A 22,245-nucleotide genomic window follows, 5' to 3' on the forward strand; every position below is an offset into this window, starting at 1 on the left:
TTAATTCTTCTCCATGAGTTGGCTCTATGACTGTCCATGAACTAAAGTATTATGAAGAGTATGAAAAACATTAGCCGGGTATAGTGGCATGCACTATACCTGCTACTCCCAGCTTCTCAGGAGACTGAGGTGGGAGGATTGCCTGAGCCCAGGAGGTTGAGACTGCAGTGAGCTATAATCTCACCACTGCACCCCAACCTGGGTGACAGAGTGAGACGCTATCTCAAAAATATGTATGTATACGTATATGAAAGAAGTACAAATATTTTGAGATCCAAATAATGAAGCAGCTGTTTTTGCAGGTACCTTGTGGTCTATAATCCTTTAGAACAAGACCGAATCTCGGTGGTCTCAGTCTATGTGAGTTCCCCCACGGTGCAAGTGTTCTCTGCTTCAGGAAAACCTGTGGAAGTTCAAGTCAGTGCAGTTTGGGATACAGCAAATACTATTTCAGAAACAGCCTATGAGGTATGTTGTGGCCATAGAACTTAAGGAGGCATTGTAAAACAAACCTAGCCAGTATATAATTTATATATGTACAGTAGCCCCCATTTAGCCATCATGTTGGTGTATGTGAGGTGATGAAAGTTGTAAATACCGGAGAGTTTAACTGGTGGGTTAAATGACACTAAAGGAGAAACGATCCTGTGTTCCCTAAAATGTTAATTTCTTTTGTTAGTGTATATATTGTATCTTATTATATATTGTTCATATGTATATTGTATATCTTTGTAAGGATGTATACTGTTTATTCTAAGGTGATGCAGTAATTATTAGTCATAAAATTTTGAATGTTTTGATCTAACTGAATTTAATGACAATTATGCATATCGAAAGTGAGATAAATACCACCCTTAATAACTTTGGATAGTTTTAGGTTTTCATTGCAAAGGTGACATAACACACCATGGAAGATAAATGCCCTAAAATAATTAAGATGCTGCCTTTTAGAGACATAATTGTGGAAAATCTGTGCTCAATAGGTGTTTTTTGTGCCAAAGTTTCTTAAAATAAGCAATGTTAAACTGATCACTGTACCACTAGAAAGGTTAAACTTTTAAAATCTGGAATGTAATTTAAACTGCACTTCTGGAGATACAGCCATAAACTAGGAACTCTAAGAACTGTTTCTGCTTGACAAAAGCTATTGCTAGCTACTTTTATTATTATTATTATTACTTCGAGATGGAATTTCACTCCTCTTGCCCAGGCTGGAGTGCAATGGTGTGATCTCGGCACCCTGCAACCTCCATCTCCCGGGTTCAAGTGATTCTCCTGCCTCAGCTTCCTGTAACTGGGATTACAAGCATGTGCCACCACGCCTGGCTAATTTTGTATTTTTAGTAGAGATGGGGTTTCACCATGTTGGTCGGGCTGATCTCAAACTCCTGACCCCGTAATCCAACCTCTAGCTACTCTTAAATATGCATAATCTTTTAGATAGAAAGGTAAACTAGAATATAAATTTTGGTCAGATTTTACAGGAAGCTTTCCATCTAGAAAATGGAACCATAGCTCCTGGAAAGCAGGGGTCATGTCTTTTACTGTGTACATCCCCCATGCTCTGTTCAGTGTCTGCTGAACTTCAAGCATTTGATTGCTAGTGCTGACTGAACTAACTTGTTTAATATTTATATTATGTTTATCATTTTTATATACAAAAATATCATAATATTGCAAAAAAATTAATAATTAAAAAATGCCATTATTGTGAAGTCCTTACATTCATGGAGAATTTCCTTCTCTAGGCTTTCTAGAGTACAGCCAAACAATTGAGAATGATAATGCAGGTTCACATATTGGATAAAAACACTAATGCTTTTGATAGGCCTACCAACTTTAGGTTATTAGGTTCTCTGGATAAACTGAGATGTGTATGGTTTACCCACAAGATATCAAACATTTATAGAATATTGTTATACAGCCATCCCTTGGTATCTGTAGAGGACTGGTCCCAGGACCACCTGGGAATAACAAAATCTGTGGATGCTCAAGTTCTTTATATAAAATGGCATAGTACAGATGATCCCTGACTTACAATGGCTCAACCTAGATTTTTCAATTTTATAATAGTGTGAAAGTAATGTGCATTCAGTAGCAACCATACTTCAAGTACCCATACAACTATTCTATTTTTCGCTTTCAGTACAGTATATAGTAAATTACATAAGCTATTTCTATTTAGTATAAAATATGATTTGTGTTAAGTAATTCTGCCCAGCTGTGGGCTAATGTAAGTGTTCTGAGTACATGTAAGGTAGACTAGGCTAAGCTGTAATTTTGGATAGGTTAGGTGTATTAAACACCTTTTTGACTTAACGATATTTTCAAATTTTGATTGGACATAACCAGTCGTAAGTTGAGGAGCATGTGCATTTGCATATAACCTACACACATCTTCTTGTATATTTTAAATTATCTCTAAATTACTTGTAACATCTGATACAATGTAAATGGTATGTAAATAGTTATTATACTATAGTTTTTATTTGTATTTTATATTTTTTATTTTTTCAAATATTTTTTATCTGTAGTTGGTTGAAACTGTGGACATGGAACCTGTGAATATGGAGGGCCAACTGGATTCTGTTTTTAAAAGATATGATAGTTTGTTGGTTTAAATGGTTTGCCTCTTAGTAGATAACATTTATCTTGAATAAATTCCCTTCCCTATCTTTTAAAGATCTCTTTTCGAGCACATATACCACCATTGGGACTGAAAGTGTATAAGATTTTGGAATCAGCAAGTTCAAATTCACATTTAGCTGATTATGTCTTGTATAACAATAAAGTAGAAGATAGAGGAATTTTCACCATAAAGAATATGATAAATACTGAAGAAGGTATAACACTAGAGAACTCCTTTGTTTTACTTCGGTTTGATCAAACTGGACTTATGAAGGTATGTTCTAAAATTCATAGAATGCTTATCATTTTTGCTACAATGTGTGTAGATTAATTAGGCAAAAGGGGAAAAAAGTCTTAAGTGGAGCTGTATCAAATACTCTTGAGTAAAAGAATGCATAAGAAGCTTTTTGCACCTTCATTGACCACTTGCTGCTCACATGTATGGTGTGTGGGTGGCGCTTCTCCATGGACTGTGTGTCACTGGTCCACAAGATAAGTACAGAAATTGTTTTTTTAAATTGCCATATACATAGAACCAGATGCAACATGCTTAACATCTTAGTGGTGAGTGGCTTATTATTATTTTTTTAATCTTTAGCAAATGATGACTAAAGAAGATGGTAAACACCATGAAGTAAGTGTGCAATTTTCATGGTATGGAACCACGATTAAAAGAGACAAAAGTGGTGCCTACCTCTTCTTACCTGATGGTAATGCCAAGGTAAGTGGTACTGATGAGATGACAAATGGAATAAACACTTATTGAAAGAGTATTGAGGAAAAAGATAAGTGAGTGTCATTATTTTATCATCTGTTGATTTATTAGGGATAGATGAACTTTTGGTTTCAGTATTATCTATCACCTTATTGATACTTAGCAATTTGTGGTCCAAAGTTAGATAAATGGTTGGGCACAGTGGCTCACACCTGTAATCCCAGCATTTTGGGAGGCCAAGGAGGGTACATTGCTTGAGCTCAGGAGTTCAAGACCAGCCTGGGCAACATGGCGAAATCCTTTTTCTACAAAAAATACAAAAATTAGGCGTGGTGGCCTGCATCTGCAATCCCAGCTACTCAGGAAGGGTAAGGTGGGAGGATGGCTTGAGCCTGGGAGGCGGAGGTTGCAGTGAGCCAAGATCACGCCACTGCACTCCAGCCTGGGTTGATGGAGCGAGATCCTGTTAGATAAATAGCTGTTTAGAGTTGGAATTTGTTAAGATGCTACAATGAACAATGTTCAATTAGGATAAACAATGAACATGGGAAGAAACTAGATTTTATGTAGAGTTAGGGAGCTTTTGTGGTGTTTATATGTATGCATTCTATACAGACACAAAACCTCTAGCCATATGGGAAAAATAGATTGTCCACTGGACCATTTTTCTCCTTAACTTTCAGCCCTTTAAAAAACAAATTTTTCTCATTCTTGACTATAAGGGTAGTAATATGCAAACTCTGGCACATTTTGAAAATGCCAGAAGCTGAAGAAAACACTAAAATTTACCAACTAGTGCACAATCCCTTGAAAACCCTTGCCAACATTTGGATGTATTTCTTACTGTCTTTTATTTTATGCATATCCTTTTCTTCCCATTCTCAAGTCTTGACTTCTTGCACGTACATATTTTGTTTTCGTTTCTTACAATGCTCACAATCTCATGGTATGTTTTTAAAAATCAAATTTTAATATATACTCTTGTGTTTAAGATGTTACATACATTCTTTTTCTCCCGATTCTTCACTACTATAACATTGTAATAAGCTTTCTTTGTACCATTCTTTTTATGCAATTCTGATGAATTTCTGAGAATAACTTTCTAGGAGAGTCATTTTGTATCAGTTTCTGAAGTCTTTTAAGGACTTTTGCTATGTACAGCTTATCTTCCCTCTAGAAAGACTAGGTAAATGTTCAATCCCACCAGCATTTTTTGAGAGTAACTCTAAAATCCCACTCCAACCAGTGAGAATTGGCCATATTAAAAGCTTTGCCTATAATAATAAGTTAGTAGAAAAATATTTTTCTGTTAAGATTTTTGTGATTACTAGTAAGGTTGAACTTTTTTGTGCCTTCATTTATCTTTCATATTTCTTTTGTGATTTTCCTTTTTCTATTCTTTGACTGTTTTTCTGTTGGCATGTCCTGATGATATCTGAGCACTCTTTATATGTGGTAAAATTAATCCTTTTCCCTATATGTTGTAAAATTTTTCTTATTGTGTCATTTAGTTTAATTATTTTATTGTATTTCTCATTTATAGTGGTTTTAGATTTTTGTGTAGTCATTTCTTTTTTTTTCTTTAGAGTTTCTTCCTTTGCTTTTATACCTTTATTGGTTTTCTCCACCTCAAGATCAGTGAAATATTCTCCTAGTTATTGTTAGCTAGGGACCTATCTCCTGAAATAGTTACTTTTGTTCCACAAGTTATGAAACCTGCTAACTAAAATCTAGTATTGGATTTTAAGCGATTGTGTAGGCTACAGTAAGGATTCTGGGTTTTTTTTTTTTTTTTTTTTTTTTTTTTTGGCTGTTTGGGGTTTTTCTTTTTTTTAAGTCAGTGAAGAATTAAAGACAAACTACAACTCATATGAGGCATTCCAAGATGGGCAGTGAATCCCAATTATGAGCTGTTGCAATATTTTCTCATTTACCAGCTTTTGTCATTGGACATTTTATTTTGATTGACTGTATTTATACTTAAAAAAGTAGTTGTGCTATAGAATTTCATACATAGATACCAATAACTAATTTATTTAAAACCATTTTATCTTTAAATAGCTCTAATATCAGATAGAAAGATAAAACGATTGTCATTTTTACAGAGAGAAAATAAAAAACATCAGGGAATGAGGCAATCTAGTGCCTCAGAAGAAGACAAGAGCCCAGAACTCAACATCCCAGGTTCTCATCCCCTCCCTCACTTTCTAGTTATTTGGTAATTAGGTACAAGAAATTTGTAAACCATTAAGCATTTTAATAACTCCAGAAAATTTTCCCTGGCAAAAGAGGTAAATTTGGAAGAAAGTTACACAATTCTGAAAATATTTTTATTTTTATTTTTGTGATGGAGTCTCGCACTTTCACCCAGGCTGGAGTGCAGTGGCACGATCTCGGCTCACTGCAAGCTCTGCCTCCCGGGTTCACGCCATTCTCCTGCCTCAGCTTCCCGAGTACCTGGGACTACAGGCACCCACCACTATGCCTGGCTAATTTTTTGTATTTTTAGTAGAGACGGGGTTTCACCATGTTAGCCAGGATGGTCTCAATCTCCTGACCTCATGATCCACCCACCTCAGCCTCCCAAAGTGCTAGGATTACAGGTGTGAGCCACAGCGCCCAGCCGAAAATCTTATACTGTTTAAGTAGTTCATATTGCAAGCCTAACTTTCTATGCTATTGTTGAGCTAAGGTATCTAATACTTTGAAAATATAATCACTCATAAATGTTTTAAATTTGCTTCCATGTCACATAAGTTATGTGCTTTATTACCAGTTTTTAAAATTTAAATAAAAACTAAACTAGTGGTTTCCAAGTAGTTTTTTCAAGTTTGTGAGTTTATATTCAGCTAGTTCTTTCAAGTAAAAGGACAAAATGTTTTATAGTTTAGTAAACCGAGCTGTGATTAAACTATGTTTCTGAATCCTGCTTTCAGTTTGCTTAGATGACTCCCTGTAGTCATCCTTGCCACCTGTCTCAAACCCTGAACATTAGGGGGCTGGGACCATGGTTATAATAATTATTTACCTGGGAAAATGTAACTTCTGTAGGATGATTGCTGTTTCTAATAAGTAACTATATGGACAAATAGAAGGATTTTAGTTAGAAATTTGTATAGCTGGGAGGAATGCTTTCCAGAGCAATGAAGTTGTAAACATTTTTATTTCCTATTTTCAGCATTTTTAAAAATAAAAAACATGTTGAGTTTTTATCACATGCATATTGTTACCTTATAAGATCTGGTTTACACTTAAAATTGCAAATATCAGGTGATATGTATTTTCCATTTTTGAAACCATAATAAACATATTCTTTTAAAAGTTTGGAAGCCAAAATATTTTCCTTAAATACATTATTTTCTTCTCAGCCTTATGTTTACACAACACCGCCCTTTGTCAGAGTGACACATGGAAGGATTTACTCGGAAGTGACTTGCTTTTTTGACCATGTTACTCATAGAGTCCGACTATACCACATACAGGGTAAGAAAATAGGAATGCAGTTATGAAACATATGTATACTGGTTTTTGAATTCTTGCTTTTCTTATGCCATCCTTAATAAATTAACAGTTGATTTTTGTAGATGATATTTTTGTAAACTTGACATCATATTTTTAATGTGATTTAAAATATGAAACTTATCTTTTGATAATAAAAAATGGTAAAACATTTCAATCCCTACATGTACATTTCCTCTGTATATCTTCTCTTAACTGTTGCCATATTGTTCTTAGTCATGAGCTCATTAACTGGAAACTTTATTTCTAACACCTGAAAACAATACAGGGTTTTGATTTTATGAAATGGAAATTATATTAAATATGACTTTCAGTTAGTAGACCACACACATATTTGGCACCTGCTTCCTTAAATATAGCCTGTATCACTGGAATGTAACTTTAAGAAAAAAATGTTCTAAACTAGTTCCATTTGTTTACAGCTCTTTACCCAGTAAAGTATAAAACCTAGCAGTTGTTTATCATTTTTAGAACAGTACTGAGCAGCATCTTTATGAACCCAAGTGATAGGAAATAGGCTTTTGATCCTTTTGAGAACTTAATCCTGGGCAATGGAACTGATTCTGTGGGGTCTGAGTGGAGCTGTGGTTTCCAAACACTTGCACATTTAGGTTGGTTGATTTAAAATTCGTTGTTTTTAGAATGGTGTGCTTTTCCAACCACAGATTTAATCCTAGTAACCAGGGTATTTACCATATTCTTGACACTCTTAGAAAAAGACCTCATAAAAATGCCATTTAAATTTATCTTTGCTGTTAGGTAAGTTGAACAAATTAGAAAAGAAAAAATACTCTTTCCCTGAATCTTCATACAGGTAAAAAATCAAGGATTTCACAAACTAAAGATAAATGTGTAGACCGGCACTGTTTCCTTTTTAGGTATTGTGGGGAAGCAAAGGGTTACTATGTTCAGGGAATTTCTTAGATAACTGAAGTTCAATTTTCTGATTTCATAGTTAAATTTAATTTTGCTTTTAACTTTTTTATTAATTTCAAATTTCATTAGTATTTGCTTTTTGTTAGAATTTCAGGTATGGACAAACTTTCTCACGCAACTTCTTTAGGTAATAATATGGTAGGTTTTTCAGAATAACCCATGATTCATAGGATGAATCAAGAAGTAAAAGTTCTCTGGTTGGTGGTTTTATGCCCTAAATGTGACTTCTGCAGTTATCTGTGATCACTTTGCTACCTACAGGAAAACCTGTAGTTCTGAAATAATCTTTTATTGAGTTTCTCAAAACTTCTGGTAAGTCAGAAACTATGTTTTTGACCATCTGTTTGTACTCTTGTATAAGCCATTATTTAATATCCCTGAGAGCTCTAAGTTACATTTTCAGCTTTATAGCATTACCGCATAGAAGATATGCTCATCTATTTTTAAGTTTGCTAAAAACTATTGTTTTTTAGTGGAAAAGTTTTTCCTGGAGTACAACGTGGCACACACTTTGGCACATACTTGTGTCATCAACTTTGATTTACCATTGTTTTTCATCAGTTATATTTAGAGATGGGCTGTGTCTCAGAGTAAATGCTATAGCAACTCATCCTAAAATTCCAACTTCTCAATCAGATATATTTGCATAATTGCTTTTGCTTTTATTTAACCATGTCACTATATCTTCTGGGTTTTCCTTGGATTATCCAGGACCTCTAGTTCTCACATCATAGGGCAGTTTGTGTAGACTAGATGGCCCTGTTCTGCTGCTGGTGGCTGTAGCTTAGCTCACCAGAGTACTTAGTGCTTAACTTGGAAATTGATAGACTCTGACTTGCCTATTTACTTATTTGAGCAAACTATACTCATCAGAACTAAATGCTTGTCATTTTTCTTTTCCCCCTCTCTTCCTGTTTCCCTCTGGGCAGTGAACTGTCCAGTGGCTAATAGTGTTAAGCAGGAGCAGGGGCCACTGAGGTGTGACTGGCTCCTGGCCTTCCAAAGGGGTTCTCCGTGTAGCCCATTTCTATTTGCTGGTCTTGCCCTCTGCCTCTTTTCTGTTTTTTATTCTTTAGTTTTCTCTCTCTCTCTCTCTCTCTCTTCTCTTTTTTTTGACAGAGTCTCCTCTATCACGATCTCGGCTCACTGCAGCCTCTGCCCCACTGGTTCAAGGATTCTCCTGCCACAGCCTCCTAGGTAGCTGAGACTACAGGTGTACACCAGCATGCCTGCCTAATTTTCGTATTTTTAGTAGGGACGGAGTTTTGCCATGTTGGCCAGGCTGTTCTCGAACTGTTGACCTCAGGTGATCCACCCGCCTTATCCTCTCAAAAGTGCTGGTATTACAGGCATGAACCACTGCACCTGGACTGATTTTCTTTTTTCATGTGTTTCCTTTCTAGATTATTTGTCTTATCTTCCTTGGTGTTCTCGTGCATATGAAAAAAATAATAAATGATGGATAAATAAGTGTAATGCAAACTTAGAGTGCCTCACTGATAAATTTTACAGTAGTTGCCTGGATTAAACGTGAAGCTGTCATATGTAAACTTGAAGTAACATATAAATATTTTTTTCTTTCCAGTCCAGGTCATTTTTTTTTTTCAACATGAAAGTAGTTGGTAGGAAATAGAGATACCAGGATCACCTGAAATGCTTTCTTCCAAACTGTATACCTTCCCATGTTTGTATTTGAGCTCCTCTTAACGAATCTCCCTCTGGGAAAAGATAAGCCCAGTTGTGGAGAGAGTCTTTCCTTAGTAATTTTCATGACTCACCTGTCTCTCCTGTTTTTCACACATCATTGCCTGAACACTCAGGTTGTCTCAATCCTGGCTTATTGGGTTTTAATGAAATCACTAATCAAGGCCCATGATAGAAATATGAAGTCTTCAGGGTATTTGGCTCTATCAGTGTTCACACTGCCTGAAAGGGTGATCAGTCTTCAGGGATCTTTTATTTAGTGCCAAGTTTTCTGTATTAAGAAATACTGAAAAGTTGTTTAACATTTTAAACTTTGGCTTCCTGTAAATCAGACATCTGGATGATTGATCAAAATTCATGGACAAAATGTGGCTTTTCATTTTAGATGCAAAGAAGACATCAGCCAACTTCCATGCTTTTGTAGATTGGCTTTTAGCTAGTATTGCATAAAATAACAAAAATGTTTATTCTTGAATTTAATTTACTAAACTAGTTTTGGATATATGCTACTTTTGCCCCCCTTAAACCAACCAGATGCAGTTATTTGGATTAGTATTAATGAATAGAGCCTATTTGTTGTTAGTACCAGATTTTCAATCCAGGAGGAAATGAGGGTTTGGGGAGAGAGACTATTAATATTTTATAGTTACATACTGTAATTGTATTAGGTTACTAAACCAGTTAATTATTCAAAAGATTTTGTAATCTCTCAGCAAGAAGGAATAAAGAAACAGAAAATGAGTTAGTATTAAAGATTGTCTTTGTTGGGTGTCTATTTTTGTTAAACCTTACAAATTCAATTTAAAAACTAAAGTAATGCATACCTGACAAAATATTCTTACATTTCTCAATCTCTACTTTAGTTGTTCTTTGACCTTTTTCTCCCCAAAGTAACTATTTGCCCAAATTAAGCTTCAGGAGAAAACAAAATCAAGAACGAAAATCAAGCAACATTACCAAAATTATATAAACTCTTTGGTCCTTAATGATTTTGAAACAGAGTTGAGAGACCTTATAGTTCAACCCTACTTTTGTTTTTCGTTTGGAATTTAACTTTTGTTTTTCTATTTGCATTCTCTCCAGATTCTGAAAATGATTAGAAGTGCAGTTGAAGGGCTCTCTCTTTCTTAACATCTCTTAAGCTAATAAAAGAACACTCTGTTTCCCTTTTCATTATCGTTCAGACATCGCATTCAAAAGGTTTCTAAAAATACTAAATTAGAAGAAATCTTGTGCTCACTAGCCTTAAAAGCTCTACAAGATCAGAGCAGTTTGGAAATTTCTAATGAAGGCGAGGCACGGTGGCTCACACCTGTAATTGCAGCACTTTGGGAGTCCAAGGCAGGCAGATCACGAGGTTAGGAGATCAAGACCATCCTGGCTAACAAGGTGAAACCCCGTCTCTACTAAATATACAAAAAATTAGCTGGATGTGGTGGCACGCACCTGTAATCCCAGCTAGTCGGGAGACTGAGGCAGGAGAATCGCTTGAACGCAGGAGGCGGAGGTTGCAGTGAGCTGAGATCGCGCCACTGCACTCCAGCATGGGCGACGGAGCAAGGTTCTGTCTCAAAAAAAAAAAAAAAAAATTTCTAATGAGATATAATTTTTTGACAGGTTTAATAAATCCATTTTATAGCACCCATAATTTAATGAAATGCAATTTATTTCATTTTTAGAAAATAACATTTTTCTGGGGGAAAAGTTGAGAGAGGTGGGAATTAATTTTTCTTGCAGTATAATCATCTTTCATTTAATTGAAGCTTTAAACATTACCATATAGGCTGCTACTTTAGCTTTTTTGGTTAATCTGTGATTAGAAGATAGAATATAATACAAACAGAAGCTCCTGTATCCTCTTGTGTTTTATTTAATATTGCACCTAAGAGGAAAGTACATACCTTGCAATAATATAATACCAGTAAGTGACATTGCTAACTGTGGCCTTGTCTTCAGAGCTGTAATTATTGGACTTTAGTGTCCTAGTTTCTGATACCAACAGCTACTTTGAAGAATTTAGGTCGCTGTGGGTAACCAGTGTGTCATGTACATTTCACTGGCGCAAGGACTGTGTTCTCCTAGGCCGGTGTTTGTTAGCGAGTGAGTATGTATGTGTGTGTAAACCATGTTTTAACCCTTAGGGGAAACATCTTAAATGGGATACTTCTGCTCTATTTTCCACCAACATATTATAAAGTATTATATGTAATGGATCTTACTCAAAGAAAACAAGTAGCCTGGAGGTAAAAATATAATGAACTGACATCAAAAACTATGGAAGAAAAGACTTTCCTTTGACTGAAATGACTGATTTCCTTGCATGGGCATATTTAGCAATCGAAGAGAGTTGCTTAGTTTTTCTCTGAGCAATTTTGAATATATAAACATAAGTGGATTTATAACCTGACTCTTGGCTTTTAGAGAATCAAAATGAGCTTCATCTAGTTAAACATACTAGGGGACTTCAAAAAGTTTGTGGACAAATGAAATTAAAAGATAAAAATTAAAAATATAAACTGTTTCTCAACGTAAGCTTCATCAAGTTCACGACACTTTTGTAGGCAGTGAATCCAGCTACTTAGTCCATCCCTAAGGAACTGAGGGTCCTGGGAATTTAGCCATGTCATTTCAGTCTACTTGTATTTTTAAGTAAAATGAGTGCCTATAAAATATTTTTTAAGATTAGGAAACAAGAAGAAATCAGGAGGAGCCAAATTAGCACTGTAAGTGAATGCCTAATGATTTTCCATTGAAACTGTCACAAAATTACCCTCGTTTGATGAGAAGAATGAGCAGGAGCATTATGGTGGAGAAGAACTCTGGTGAAACTTTCCTGGGTGTTTTTCTGCTAAGGCTTTGCCTAATGTTCTCAAAACATTCTCGTAACGAGCAGATGTTACTGTTCTTTGGGCCTCCAGAAAGTCAACACACCAAATGCCTTGAGCATCCCAAAAAGCTGTTGCCATGACTTTTACTCTTGACCAGTCTTCTTTTGCTTTGACTGGACCATTTCTACCTCTTGGTAGCCATTGTTTTGATTGTGCCTTGTCTTCAGAATCATACTGGTAAAGCTGTATTCCATCTACTATTATAATTTTTCAAAGAAATGTTTCAGGATCTTGATCCCACTTATGTAAAATTTCCATTGACAGCTCTGCTCTTGTCTGCAGCTGATCTGGACACAGTGGTTTTGGCACCCATTGAGTGGAAAGTTTCCTCAACTTTAATTTTTCAGTCAGAATTGTATAAGCTGCTAATTGTCAGTTCTCTTCAATTAGAGCAGGAAAGCAGACTTAATTTTTTTCTTGAAAATTGGTGTAGTCTTCATCTTCGACATTGTCTCATCCCTTCCCAAGACAATTTATCTATTTTGTAAATTGCTGATTTTCTTGCACCATTGTCCCCATAAACTTTTCATAAAGCATCAGTGATTTCACCATACTTCTACCCAAGCTTCACCATAAATTTGATGTTTGTTCTTGTTTAAATTTTAGCATAATTTATATTGCTCTGATAGGGGCTCTTTTCAAACTGAAGTCTCACCCTTGTTAGTGCCTCAAACTAGATCCTGTTCAGACATGTTATAACAAGTAAGTATGAGTTTATTTTGATGAAATCCATGCTTAGTTTTTTCATGATATGCATTTTCCATGAAACTTTTGAAGACCCCTCTTATAAGGAATCACATTGGGATTTAGAGACCCAAATCCTTAGTTTTGCCTCTAAGCAAACCAGAGGAGTATGGGTTTGTCCTTTCATTTCTTGGGGACTCAGTTTCTTAATCTATAAAAAAAGGTAGATGTTCAATTAGGTGTAACCATCAGTCTTCATACAACTTAGTTTCACCTAAAATCTCTTTTGCCTGACTCCCTGCTTCTAAATTCATCTTCTACACTTGATCTTAGCCAAAAGGCCAAGAAGTGATAAAATTCGTCTTCTAAGGACACTTGAATCTGGGGCTTCCATCCCTGGTGTCTGCCCCACTTGTAAACAAGGTCTCAGAACTTCACTGAAGTTCTTTTTATTTCCATAAAAAGATTCATGAGGACATTAAGGTGGTTTGCAATCAGTCTCTCATTTTTTTCCAGAGCTATATTCCGTATTTAGTTTTATTTAAAAGTAAAAAGCATTAAGTAAGTTATAGCTAGGCAGGCTTAGGTAATTAAAACATTTTTGGAATATCATAATATGCAATTGACTGCTAAGGATTTTTTTCCCTGTTAATTGGAACTTTTAAAAATTGAAATAAATAGCTATGTGTTGAATCTGATTATTCCCTACAGGCATGAAAGAGAAGGTTATTTTAAGGGACTGTAAGCACGTTCTGGTTACACAGATTCAGAACTCAGAGGTTATCTTTGGGGCTGTTTGAGAGCAGCTGATTGTTGAAGCCGTAACTCCTTAGCAAGGAAGCATCATCCCCTACAAAGGTGGGTTGCACTGAACTCAGGTTCAGGGCACAGGGATGGGAAACATAGATGTGTAATGGTTCAGAGTTGAGACTCCAGAGACAGTTCTCTTGTGTTTTATTCCCAGGCCCATCCCAGCTCTGCCACTTAGCAGCTGTTTGACCTTGCACAGGTTACTGCTAATCTGGCTTTGGTTTATCATCTGAAATGTTGACAGTAGTAAAATCAGCTTCAGAGGATGTTGGGAGTATTCACTGAGTGAATATACAAGGAACCTTACCCATAGTGAATGTTGTATCTACTTATAAGAGTGAGTGAGCCAGATGGTTAGATAGTTGAGTGTTATCAGACAAAGCATGGTCATTACAGATTGGGGGAATTGAGGAGGATTTAATGAAAGAAATGAGTCATTGAGAGGCTACGTCTTAGAGAATGTCACATGAAAGGCAGAAAGGAGGAAAAGAATATCACAATGTGTGAAATAAGGTTGTTTAGAAACCTACTATAAGGATTTAAAGAACTCTTTGTCCCTTATATATTTTTTAATTGACTTGTGGTTTTTCTTTATACATTTAAATAATTAAAGGATGTTATTTTGGTGTATTGTACATGGTAACTTTTAAAAATAAGCATATCCGATGGGCAATGGTACTAAATCATGTGTTTTTTAAAAACCTGCACTAGCTTTTTCTTTAGCTGTCAGAAACTTCACATCATTATTTTCTCCTTACAATTACATTCTATTTCTCCACAGAATTTTATCTTAATGTAGTATTTTTGTGGTTCAGAGTCTTGTTATTGGTCAGTCTTTCATTACTTCTCTAAAACAAAAATCATGTGTGTGTGTGTATTTATATATACAGTTTTAAAAGTCTGTTATAAGGCTCTAAGTATTTTATTTCTTCTGGATTGAGATGTAAAAATTATTGGCATGCAGTTGGTCAAAAAAACATAAATATGTTCCTATTTTAATAATTGTATTTTATAAATTTTAATGGAAACATTTTTCTCAATGGGTTGTACCTTTTTTATTCCTAATGGATAATGTGTCCGTTGGTGAATGTCACTCATTGCTAGAACGATATATGATTTTATTTTTAATTTTTGTTTTTGTAAATATCAGTGCAAAGGGAAGTTATTAACATAAATAAGTAGCTGGTAATGGAAGGAGTTTTGTTATAGGAATATCATTCAGTACTTTGAACTCCTGGGTTAAATGCCGAAAGTCACAGACTGACCTATCGTCAAACATTAATTTTAATCAATTATTTTTAAAGTCCTACTGCCTGACAACCTGATTAGGTACACTTTCAATTTTGTTGAAAGCAAGCAATTGGAAACCACGTGTTTTGCAGAAATATTTGTTACTTGGTCATTAAAGTCCAGTCAGACACCAATAAATTGAACTGTCTTTGTTCAGTACCCACTAAACAGGGTGAGAGAGATGCTGCTGCTTGTTTTATTTATTTATTTATTTATTGTAAGTTGGGAGAAGAAATAGAGTGGTGGAAAAGAAAGAAACATCTGTCATGGAGGCAGATCATTGTGAGGAATCTTTTCCTGCCTAAAGATGCCTTAGAAAGGAGCATGTTTGGGAAAACAGGAAATAGGTGAGTTCAGAGTAACTGCCAGTGCCACAGATGTGCAGATCAAGTATCATTGTTAGTTCAGCCAGCTTCTCTCTTCTGTGTTAGACCAGCCCAAGCCTGGGTCACAGGGAAGGCGCCAAAAAACTCCAATGTTGTGAGCTATTTTATTCACTTCCTAGGGGAGTGTTTTAGTTAGACCTTATTTATTTTATCTATTTTGAGGTTAAAACTGATGTCAGTGTTATGATCCCTCCAAAACAGAGCTTCCAAAAAATTCTGTTGTTTCACAACATTAATGCTTTAAAAAAAAAAACAAAAAGCCTTTCAGTTTTGTTATATGTTTTTCAGTTATTACGTCTTCTTCAAGCATATCATAGTTTATTGGTATAATCTTTACCCAGCATTTACAATTCATATGATCAAAATGCCATACCTTTCCTATTACAGATTTAGTTTTTGACATTTTTGTGAGAATTATTGAAATGAAAAACATAAAATAGGTACACTAGTGCCTAACTCATAAGTGATCGATAAGTAATAGTAGCTGTTTATCTAGTAGTATTTTATGAATGGCACAAAGCAGTATATCATCATTTTCTTAAATTTGCGACTTGAAATGAAATTTACTAAAATTTGTATTCGTGAAAGCAGATGTTAAAATTTTCACTTGTGGAGAAATAATCAATATGAACATTTACAGACCCAGAAATCAGCAGTGACTCAGAGGATAAATTAGATCTTATAATGAATGGTAAATTGAGTGAGTCAACATGGAAAAAATGGTCATTCAATAGTGGAAATTATTACCATTTTTATTTTGATACTTTCAGATATTAGTACAGTTTTTAAAAAATGTGGTCACAATAATATTTTCTTTTTAGAAACATTTAGATGTTGACTTACTCAGTTTATCGTTGTTGTGAGAATGTCATAAAAGCATACTTACGCATTAAGCAGTATATGTTAGTAACCATGAGCTTGAGCTGTAAGCTAAGTTGGATAAATTTTACAAAAACATCCCTAAAGTACGTGCATAATAGCAAAGGTAGTTTTATATTTTTGATGATTAAAATATAAAACAAAATATTTCCCAAATCGAAGAGGGAATATTCAAAATCAGAAGCCCTGGTTTTTTATGATTATCCTACTTCTACAACAAAGTGATGATTCTGTCATCCTCTCTGCTCAGACACACACAGATTGGAGGAAAGGAGATGAGCACAACAATCAGATAGATAGCAAGATTTGCTTTGCCTGAGAGTCAGTATTTTTAAGACACTCAGACATTTCTTTGAATCTTAGATGGGTATTTTGGAGATTTATTTTATGTGATTTGATAGCCATGTTAAATTTCAGTTAGACTTTTATTTGCAGACTTAAATATGTCTCTTAGGATTCTTGCCATCACTTGTCTTTTTCCTAGGTGACCGTGGGCCATTTGCTGTTGTCCCTCTTGATGTAAAGAGTTGTCCTAATCACATTAGGTGCCACTGATAAGATACTGGACTTTGCTGGGATATGAGTGAGGTTCTGTTTTGTCCTTTTTCCCGAGTTGTTGCCTCTCACTCCTATAACTGGTTGAGTGTGGCGAGAGTGGTGTATGATTTATGAGTATATTCCTTGAGAAAGTATATTTTGCATTTCAAAATAGCTAGAGTAAGATGATCTGGAGAGGTGGAGAGGGTTGAGCTAACTCAGAGATTCTGCAGTTCAGGGTTGAATTAGGTGGCTCCAGATAAATTGTTGAGGAACTGAGAGAGTTGGTGGTACAGAGGAAGTAAAAGCCTGGGATTCTCCAAAGGCTGTCATTAGTTGTCGCTCAGAGCTATGACTCCAGGGTTTCCATTTGCATTTCTTGGAGTCCTTACACCCTCCTGGATGTTTCCTCTACTCGTATTTCAGGCATGGCATGTGTCAGGCTTGCCCTCCAGTTTTTCTCTCCCCACACCAGGGAGCACCCCCTTTGGTTTCCTTAGACTGGTGCTGAGCAACAGTTAAGAGGGTGATGCCTTTTGTTTTCTGTTCTCTCTCTCTGATCCACCCAGTGGGGGAAGGCTCTGAGAAGAGCAACGTCATTTTGAGACTGGTGCTAAAACCCTGTAAGCCTGAGTGTTCTGTCCTCCTAAAGCTGTGGTATGGCCCAGCCTCCTGACAGTGATCTACTTGGTTTTATTTTTTCTTGCTGTCTCAGAAAATATTCTAAAAATGCTTAATATTATTTTATAAATACAGGTATAAATAATATATATGTGTACTACTCTTCTGACAAATTCCACACATTACAGATACAAAGTAAAATTCCTCTGGCATCTGTGTCTGTCTCCATCCCCTCCTCAGGAGAGGAATTCAGATATATGTGCAAGCATACATGCACCACATGGTCTTAAAACTGTAGAAAAGTATAGTATTGTGTTTGTGTCGATTTTCAGCATAGTTTATCATGCTATACAAATGCTACATTTATCTTTTTTCTTCTGATGTTTCTCTGCCAAGAGAGACAGTTACCTCATTCTTTTCATTTGTGACACAGCATTCCATAACATGGGCGTATGTGATTTTATTTATTCATTTCCCTATTGTTCCTAGCGCCAGTATGCAGTGAACATGCTGGTGCATGCCTACTGGGCTCACCATTTTGTACATCTCAGCTAAGTACAGTGGGGAGGAACTGCTGTGCGATAGAGTAACTGTCTTTAATATTAAATATGTATTACTTTCTTGGCTTCTAAGGTGAGCATGCCATTTTGAAAGAGAGTTTTGGGTTGTTACAAAGAGTTTTTGGGGTCTGGAAGCCTCTTGTGCCTTATTTCACTCAAATAGCTCTTGGAAGATATCAGATTTCAGTTCAGTGCCCTCTCCCCTTAAAAACAAAAGAAAACAAAATCTGGAGGTCTTCTCTCTGCTCACTACAAGGCCTCTCCCAGTCCTTGGTCCCAGAGTAACTTGAGCCTTCTTCAATAGTTGGTCTGCCAGTGAGGCATGATGATGTAGTGGTATAGTCCTGGTTCTGCCAGCCTTGTCCTTGGGAAAGTGATTTCTTCCTTGCTTAGGGTCAGGATGAAAGGAGTCATTATATATAAAGCTTGTAGTAAACATATGGTACATAGTAAGCATCAGTAACTCTTGGCTCCTGTCATTGCCACATAGCTGCCACCCTTCACTCAGCATACATTTATTATACATGTCTACGTGCTGGGAACATGAAGATAAATAAGACATGGTCTCTAGCCTTAAGGAACTTACATTCTAACATGCATGTAACATGTATGTAAAATGAAAGTTCTTATTCTCTCATCTTTCCAGCTACTTAAACTTTATCCATAGCCCAGTTTGCTTTCCTCCCATGTCAGCTAACTTCTGCATGATAAAGGACAGGCTTTCATATCTTAGCTATTTCTGTCTAACAGTGATTCAGTACTTACCATGTACCCCAAATGTTGTTAAGAACTGTAATGCAAAGATGGTGCATAAGACAGTCTGTATTTTTGAGAAGCTAACATTCTGTAGGGAGATAAAAAACAAACAAAAAAAATCCTAGCTCTGGGGGTGGGATCTACCCCCATCTATAGAACACTCTGATGTAGTGGGACCTTCTGAAGGACTCTTTCTGGCCTTTTTATTACCACTTTTCACCTGTGAACTGGCTCTGTTCTACCTTGCGTTGCCTATGTGAATAAGGATAAATAGCCTCCATTCTCTCTTCCAAGGAGGAGAGAATTAGCAGCAAGAAGGCACATATTTCTTTGTTGAAACCTGGGAATGGCATCACTCCTTTCTTTCCCTAGTGACTAATCTTGTAAAGTGTTGAAGAAAAACCAGAGGGACTTAGAAAGCCCTGGCCATTCATGCCCAGGTGGAGTCACTTTAGTTAAAAAAAAAAAAAAAAAAGCATTTTTGTTGCCATGTGATGTACAGGTAAAACAGACCACTGGATACTGCTGGTTTGCATTCCTGCTTCCCGGGATGTTCTCCCTTCCATCGCATAAGCCTCTTTGGGAAAGGTACAACTTAAGGAATTACTGACACAGAATAGGAACAGTTGGCAATCCTTTCACTGTTTCACATATACTGTTCTTTAAAAAAATAATAAATTACCATTGAGAACTCAGGGATATCTCCTTGTTTTTATGACCATTACAGGTTTTGTTTGGCTTGTTCATAATAAGCATGTTTAATCTTATTTTAAAAGTCTGTCCTGATACAAACTTTAAATTGGTATCTTGCTGAATTGTGAATGGACATAAAGTTCCTTTTAAAGAGCTTTAAGTGTTTGTTGCCACAACAGGATCTAAGTATAATACTGAGCTTGAGAAAGATGATTTTCTCAACAGAAATACTTTATTATTGATAGAGGTAATGTGAAATAATTATTTTTTCCTTGAAGCATGTTCTTTTATAAATGCTTTCTGGAGGTACATGAATTAAAATTAATGATGTTCTCTTTTGTTAAGGCTTTATTTCATTTCATGTATTCTGTTGCTCTTTGAGAAAATATCTAATCTAGAGCGAAGAAAGCTTAAAACAGTATACTAAAAACCCAATGGATGCTTTTATTAAATTAGAGTTTACTTCTTGTCATCAGCCATGCTCCCTAGTATTACATGAATACTATCATGCTTGGTGCTACATTTTGTGTTTTAGATGTTTTTGGTTCATTTGTAGATGCTTATCTATTATTATTAAAATTCCATATACATTTCATTTTGGCTTTACAAAACTATTTTGGTTAATGTAAGCATACTGAAAAGAGGGTTTGCGTTTAGAGTAATGCATTTCCTAGGTCATAGAAGATACTGTTATTTATCATCAGTTATATATGTGATTTGTTTTTCAACTTCTCAGTAGTGATGGAGATATTTGGGTCATCTGTCTTTGCAGGTCCTTGTAATAACTGTCATCAGGAAATGTACATGTGTAGGTAACTGGCAGAGGTTAGTGGTTCAGACTGTGGCCATTTAAAAAAAGAAAAGGCATCAACTGGGTGCAGTGGCACATGCCTGTAGTCCCAGTTACTCAGGAGGCTGAGGTGGGAAGATTGCTTGAGCCCAGGAGTTGGAGGCCAGCCTGAGCAACATAGTGAGGCCCTGTCTCTCTCTCTCTCTTTTTTTTTTTTTTTTTAAATAAAGGACATTCCACATTTCCTCACCCATGGAGATGGTACTCATAATAGTTTTATGAATGTAGTAAGAAACTGAAGTTAGCTCCATTTGAGTTGGAAGAGCAGTATATACCAGAAAGAAGTTCAGTGAGCATTCTGAAAATTCTGTTCCTAGAGGCTTCAGCCCATTTAAGTGTTATTTATCACTAGATTGTTATTTATATTTTAGAATTTCCATTGTACTTTTCAGATAAATCTATGGTGTTTACACTACATCTACATTCTTTGTTTTTTTTTTTTTTTTTTTTTTAACAGAAATGTCTTAGCTTCTGGAAGTCCATTTTATTCACTAACACATGTTAAAAGGCTTCAGCAATATCCTGCTCCATTCTAGAAAACAGCAATCTGATCCTTTTTTTCTCCTCAGTCATTAGCAAGATTATGCATTTGGGGTGAGATGATCCTTCTTGAACAAGTAGCCAGAAATCATTTGTTCCAGTTTCTTCTCAAGGTGCTGAATTAAGTCTCGCCTTGTAAATCTTGTGGCTTCCTTGATGATGGATTCAGAAAATCATTTCTTGACTTCCATAGGTCCTTGCAGTCCTTCAAGCAATTTGAAGAGTTTTTCATATTTTCGTCCAAAGTGTCGAATTTCCTTCACTAATTGACATTTTATATCAACATTAATTTCTTCTTGGCTTTTTGGAAAAGGGAGTATTTCTGTGACTTTTAGGTCATCTCCAGAGAAATTCCTGGTAATGATTCCTCCTACAGGTGCATTTCTACCAGGTTTCTGCATCAGCCCATCTTTGCTGAAACCACTGAAATCATCAAACCAAGAATCCAATTGGCTTGGTGGAATACCATCTCCTGCCATAAGCTTCTTTTCCTTGGACATGGTAGAATAAGGCTGTCTCCTGCTCTTTGTTTCCTTTTCTGAGATGAAGGACTCTCGATTCCCTATGACATTTAAACACGTTTTCAGGTTCTACAGCAACCTTCTCTGCTTTATCAGTCATTGTTTCCAGAAGGACCGATCCAGTATAGCCCAAGGGGAATGGAAGGGAAACTGCCTGCCATGGCGTGCCCTGCCCCAGCCAAACACTGGGAACACTGGGAACCTGTGTGGTGTGCCAGAGTCCCGAGGAGAAGCCTTGTGTTCAGTAGGACCACGGGTACCAGCCCCGAGAACCGTGGAGCCTGCATTTACATTCTTTCCCACAAACCTCACAAAGTTAAACTTCCTTTCTTTAACTCTTTGCTGTCTCCTTCTGTTAAACTCTGGGAATTCTTCTTGGCTCCTAGGAAAAAGTCTTCCTTACTCCTTTCCTCCCTTCCGCATTTTCCCTTTTTTCCTTTCTGAACCTCAGAAGGCTTCAGCTTTATTAAATAGAATAACGTCACTCTTTCTTATGACCACTTTCCTCATTGCTGTCTTTAGAAGGTCCTGTAATATCTCTCACACACCCTTTTAAAAAAAATTTTCCATAGGTTATTGGGGTACAGGTGGTATTTGGTTACATTAGTAAGTTCTTTAGTGGTGATTTTTGAGATTTTGGTGCACCCATCACCCAAGCAGTATACACTGCACTCTGTTTGTAGTCTTTTATCCCTTGCTCCCCTCCAACCCTTCCTCCCAAGTCCCCA

At 36.1% G+C, this 22,245-nt stretch overlaps 1 protein-coding gene and 1 pseudogene across 2 annotated transcripts in view; one reads left to right on the forward strand and one right to left on the reverse strand.

Moving 5' to 3' along the window:
• Window positions 1-22,245, forward strand: part of MAN2A1 (mannosidase alpha class 2A member 1) — a 183,980-nt gene that overhangs the window by 132,178 nt on the left and 29,557 nt on the right. For both annotated transcript variants that reach the window (XM_003899978.5, XM_021939583.2), the window contains 4 exons: window positions 303-468; window positions 2,684-2,902; window positions 3,227-3,349; window positions 6,712-6,826. In XM_003899978.5, coding sequence (XP_003900027.1) covers window positions 303-468; window positions 2,684-2,902; window positions 3,227-3,349; window positions 6,712-6,826 — 623 coding nt within the window. The remainder of the gene's footprint in view (window positions 1-302; window positions 469-2,683; window positions 2,903-3,226; window positions 3,350-6,711; window positions 6,827-22,245) is intronic.
• LOC103885308 lies at window positions 21,038-21,617 on the reverse strand (annotated as a pseudogene).

Source organism: Papio anubis, chromosome 5, assembly GCF_008728515.1.
Source record: "Papio anubis isolate 15944 chromosome 5, Panubis1.0, whole genome shotgun sequence".
NCBI classification, from domain to species: Eukaryota; Metazoa; Chordata; class Mammalia; order Primates; family Cercopithecidae; genus Papio; species Papio anubis.